We start from the raw sequence: 4,928 nt of genomic DNA on the forward strand, positions 1-4,928 counted from the left end.
GCAGTTGCTCACCTAGCGCAGTTCTCGGAAGCGCAGTTCGCGGCAGTTGCTCACCTAGTGCAGTTCTAGGCAGTTCTCGGCAGCACAGTGGAGAGCAAGATTCCAGCAAGGCTTGCAGTCCCAACTCTGTCATTGTGAGCAACAGGTATGATGCGTGATGATCAATACTTATTGCTTTTCAATTAAGAGAGAAAGAAAGCTCCAATAAGACGGCTTTGAAGGTGTACAGGAGAAGCACTCTGGTGACATCTCTTTGTCCTCCTTATTTGATTGTGATGTATTTACCTTATCAGTGGAGAACCCTGTCTTTTCGAGAATCCTTTTGTTGGATAAGGACCTTCTTGTCGCATTGGCTCTTCTGGGAGTATGTAGGACCTCCACCACATCTCTGTTTGATGTGGATCCCTCTGATTGAGAGGCGGGCACTTTGAGTTTAATAGACTCCATGGTGGGTGATAATAACACAGGTGCCGCAAGTTGCAGTGTAGGGTACTCGAGAGGGGTCAACTTTCGCACCCCCGTCAAACTTGTCAAGTCCAGGTCTTCGAGAAGCAGCAGACCGCTTACATCCAAGCACCGATTGACATTTGCAGACTTGCAGGCGGCCAATTCAAGTCTGAGGCATCGCAGATGCACAAAAGGAGACGCCACGTTTAAATTGGAATGGTACAGTGGTTGAGGAATATTATTCACGCTTATGAGTTAGCTTGTTGACAACAATATTAGCGATTCATGAACACTTACTCAAGATTGTGTCTATTACGTCATCCCCAGAAGGGCAGGACGAAGTCAGACTCCTCCTCCATCACTTCAAGCTGCTACCTGCTCGCACTAATTTGCTGCTCTACTGATATGCTCAAATATGTCAAGGAATAACATCCACCAGTATCAATCTCTACCACGTTCTGCAAGTTGTCTAGGTCTGGAATGCTCTTAAGATTGCCACAATAACGCAAGTCCAGCTCTCTTAAAGCTGTGAGACAGGAAAAGCTTCCCTGTACAGTCCTCAGCCTATAGCAGAGCTTCAGATCAAGAGTGAGTAACCTGCTTAGTGTGCTTTAGCTTCGAGCATGACATTAGTTGTAACCTTGTCAGGGCAGGACAAGCGTGAGGCAATGGTCCCACCTCGTTTAAATGCAGATTTTCATAGATTGAGAGTTCCTAAAGCTGTGGCAAGGGATGGCCGGCTTTGACAAGGCACGTCGACCGGCCCTTATAACGTCCCACTACACTCTGCACTTCCAGATTAGGAGCCGAGGTGCATGCCTACTGGGTGCCAACAAGGTAAAAATTGTGGAGTTTAGAGCAAAAATGGGTAGTCCGCAGATGATAAAATGGGTAGTTTCAGTTGATCAATGAGGAGTTGGGTAGCAAAGAAATAAAACAATGGTGGATCCTTGATGCACAAGGCCTATGTGGCAGTGGCAGTGTTCTTTAAGTCATTTGTTCTTTAAGTCTTTAAACAATGGTGGATCCTTGATGCACAAGGCCTATGCGGAGGTGGGAGGTTTTCTGCTTCTGACGAAGTGGAGGAGAATTGGTGCTAAAGTGGTGAAGAAAATATGCAAAATTTGAAGTATGATGGAGGCGCCACTCAGAGAGAAAGCATTAAAGAAAGAGGGTTTAATTAAGAGGTGAAATTGAGAGGGCAGTGGCTCATGTCTAAGACCTCTCAATTGAAAGTAGCAAAGAATTGGAGAGCTGGAAAGCCAGGGGGTTGCTAAGAGCCCAAATTTATTATGTGATCTCCTTGTATTTATGACGAATGCTGGACACAATTCCAGCATTCTTAGAACGTTTGGATACCAAGTTGATCTTAGAACGTTCAATAGTCCTTTATTTCTTTCAGGTCAATTTTATACACAAACACAAACACATGTATATGCATGTATATAATTGACTATTCTGATGTGTGAAGATTTCTCTGTCATGGTTTCAAGGTTTTGGAAAACGGTTCATTTCGGTCTCTTGAGGCTTTCAAAATATGGTTATGAGTCTGATTTGCACATGCAAGTGAGAAATCACCTGCGAAGTCTGAGCATTACAGCATTTGTCATCCGAGTATCAATCCAAAGCTTGCATCTCCATGCCAACATCACCAAAAAATCGGAGAGGAGCAATGGCGGGACGTAAAGGACGCCCTCCTGTAAGGTACATTTTCTCACCATTTTTTTGATGTCATTATTATACATGTAGAGGTACCCGTCGATGTGCATGCCTAAAAGCAAATTGTATAAAAAATAATGTATCTATTTTTACAAAAGAAAATTGCTTCTAGAACTACCCGTTGTCGAGAATGTTTGTAGCTTGCTAAATTCTATTTAGTGTCTAAAGACCTGCATGTTAATGTGAATGCCTAGAGACGATGTTTACATATGAAAAAAAGCTTTCAAATCATCCAAGCTTTCAAGTCAATTAGTGTCTAAAAACTTGAATGTTAACATGCATGTTTAGAGAAAAGTGATTAATGTTTCAAAAGAGATTATTTTTGTTTTTTACATTCAATATTAAGAAACCCTCATGTGAGGTGTCCATTGGATTATTATACTTTTTAAAATTTTGTTCCACATTCAAAGGAGGTGCTGTCCAAATATTTTCAAAGATTGATTGTGTATTTTATTGAAGGGCAACTTAAAGACCTGCATGTCAACGTGCATGTTTAAAACCAATGTTTCATTAGAGTAGAAAAATATATTGTTGTATTTCTAGAATTTATTTTTATGCACAAAAAAGGTTCTAGTCATACATGTTACATGTTAGCGTGCATCTTTACAAGCAATGTTTTGTTGGAGATAGTATTTATTTTTTGTCTTCAATCTTTATTTTTTGTCTCCTTTAATGGACTATGTAACATTGCTTTAGAGGCAAGTTTTCATTGCTTATAGACATGCATGTTAAAGTTCATGTTTAGAGGCAATGTACAAATTTTTTCAGATGTTGATTGTGTATTTTATTTGTAGTCCATCTCGTGGAAGATTAAAGAAAAGTCTACGTAATGAAAAGTCTACACAACCACTTGAAAGTAGTGAACATGTGTCATCAGTGTCAGCAACAGAAATGTTAGAGTGTCATGGCATTGAAGAGGAAGAGATTCACTCTGTGGATGTTGACCAAGGGTCTATGCACGAAATTGATGACACATTGGCTCCTGAAGAAAACGAACTTCAAATTATCCCTTGGGAAATGCAAGATGAGGTAACTGCAGCTGCAGAGATTGATGAGAAGCAAAATATTTTTATGCATAGAGGTGCCGATGTACTTCAGACCACATGTATGTTCAGTTGCTTCGACTGTCCTCCTATACCATTGTGTAGGTTGATTCCATATGCTAGAGTCAGAGGTTTAAGAGATGATTTAGGTGGATTAAAAACAGCTTTTGCAAGGGAAGGATATATGCAAGAAAAGGGAGCTTTCATTGTTTCACTTTGGACATTTAAGAGAGAGCAAACCATTGCTACAGGTAAGTTGAAGCTTCTTAAATTTGTTAAGTGAATTTTTATTTTAAAAATTCTTTTTGAATTCACTAATTTTGGTTTCTTGTTTTGAAGATGACATCAAGGAAAAGTGGGATCCTCTTTGGACAGAAATCAATGAGGAGTATGAGTTGGAGCTCAAAAGCCAACCAAGGTTTGCAGATCTGTCAGACCGCATGTTTTATGTTTGGGAGGGCAACCATCGCACGCTTGCATGGACTGAAGCTATCAAAGAGAAGTTTTCCACCTCAAAGGAGAGACATTGTAGGGTCCTTTGTACTATCATAGATCCCACCAAGGTTCCTGAGATTGCATTGCTAAGTAGCTTGCAACGAATGAATGTGTGAGTATCTACTAAAGAATATATCTTGTTGTTGAATACTTTATTATGGAAACAAATCAATATGGGTTTTTGCAGTATGAACATGCATGCTTTGGTGGCCACTCACATACGGGATGAGATTGTGAACACCAATCACATATGTGCAACTGAACATGAAAGATACCTAAAAACTCTCCCCGACAAAGACCAGAAACTAATTGCATCTGTGTGAAGAAAGTATGCTAAAGGTGCAGAACCTTGGTATCCACTCTCTTGGTTGTTGAATGCTTGCTGTCTGGTGGAATGTGAGGTAGTGTCATACTCATCTGAAAATGGATTCGTTGACTTGCTTGGGGTGTGGACGGCTCTCGGCATTTCCTCAGGGGCATATGCTGATGCTCCTAGACCTGTTGCTCTTTCTACTTCCTCTGGGAGAATACGTTGGTATTCTCTCCCATATCTATCAACAAAAAATATGCCCTTCCCCGTAGCAGTTTCATAAGAGAATAAGTAAAGAACCTTGTCTTTGCTTAGTTTGTCTATGTATGGTTCTTTGCTGCGAAAGTAAGAGACAATACCCTCGCTCTCGTGTTTGTAGATTCCCACATTCTCGTTATAAGTTGGAATCCTGATTGTTTTCTTATCGTACATAAAAATAGCTCCGTGTCGATCAATGTTTGGAGGCGGCTCTTGAGTTTCTGAAACCATTTTCCCTTTAGCCACATTGTCTCCATATCTGTTATAATCTTCAGGGTTGCTAACTATTAAATAGTGGTTCCCCTTTTCGTCTCGGAATCTATCTCCATCATCATACACTCAGATTATCTCCAATCTTTGTGCCGGCCTCTCTTCAATACAAATGCACTTGTGGCCTCGATAGTCATATTAGACTAGGGCTCCTCTTGAGTTTGTTCCCTCTAAGAAGATCACCGTAAGCCTGCAATCATTCAAAGGATTTTGGGAGGTGCTTCCTCCTTGCATAGGTCCATCATAGGTGAAACCTCCTGGCCGTTAACTACCCCTCATGAAGAAAGATTTGTCTGACGAAGTGTCAGTATCACTACCTTCCTCAATAATCGGTGCTAGCGGATCTAACCTTGCCTGAGTTACACTCTCTTCGGTGGACACTAAGC

General features: G+C 40.8%; 1 protein-coding gene and 1 pseudogene across 1 annotated transcript; one reads left to right on the forward strand and one right to left on the reverse strand.

Annotated features, from left to right (window-relative positions):
- Positions 1-433: 433 nt before the first annotated feature.
- On the reverse strand, positions 434-2,057 carry LOC147430112 (uncharacterized; annotated as a pseudogene).
- A 62-nt stretch (positions 2,058-2,119) lies between these two features.
- On the forward strand, positions 2,120-3,820 carry LOC147430113 (uncharacterized). Its single transcript, XM_086495103.1, has 3 exons — positions 2,120-2,151; positions 2,961-3,460; positions 3,549-3,820. The coding sequence occupies exons 1-3, from the start codon at positions 2,120-2,122 to the stop codon at positions 3,818-3,820; spliced, it is 804 nt and encodes a 267-aa protein (XP_086351229.1).
- The last annotated feature ends 1,108 nt before the right edge of the window (positions 3,821-4,928 follow it).

This window comes from Adiantum capillus-veneris, chromosome 22 (genome assembly GCF_014529385.1).
Source record: "Adiantum capillus-veneris isolate H3 chromosome 22, ASM1452938v2, whole genome shotgun sequence".
Classification (NCBI taxonomy): domain Eukaryota; kingdom Viridiplantae; phylum Streptophyta; class Polypodiopsida; order Polypodiales; family Pteridaceae; genus Adiantum; species Adiantum capillus-veneris.

What these genes read in the sequence shown, in the direction of transcription:
- LOC147430113 (XM_086495103.1), top strand. Translation starts at nt 2,120, where the DNA reads ATGGCGGGACGTAAAGGACGCCCTCCTGTAAG. An exon ending in AAAGGACGCCCTCCTGTAAG is followed by an intron (nt 2,152 to 2,960) that starts GTACATTTTCTC and finishes TTTTATTTGTAG; the next exon opens with TCCATCTCGTGGAAGATTAA. An exon ending in AGAGCAAACCATTGCTACAG is followed by an intron (nt 3,461 to 3,548) that starts GTAAGTTGAAGC and finishes CTTGTTTTGAAG; the next exon opens with ATGACATCAAGGAAAAGTGG.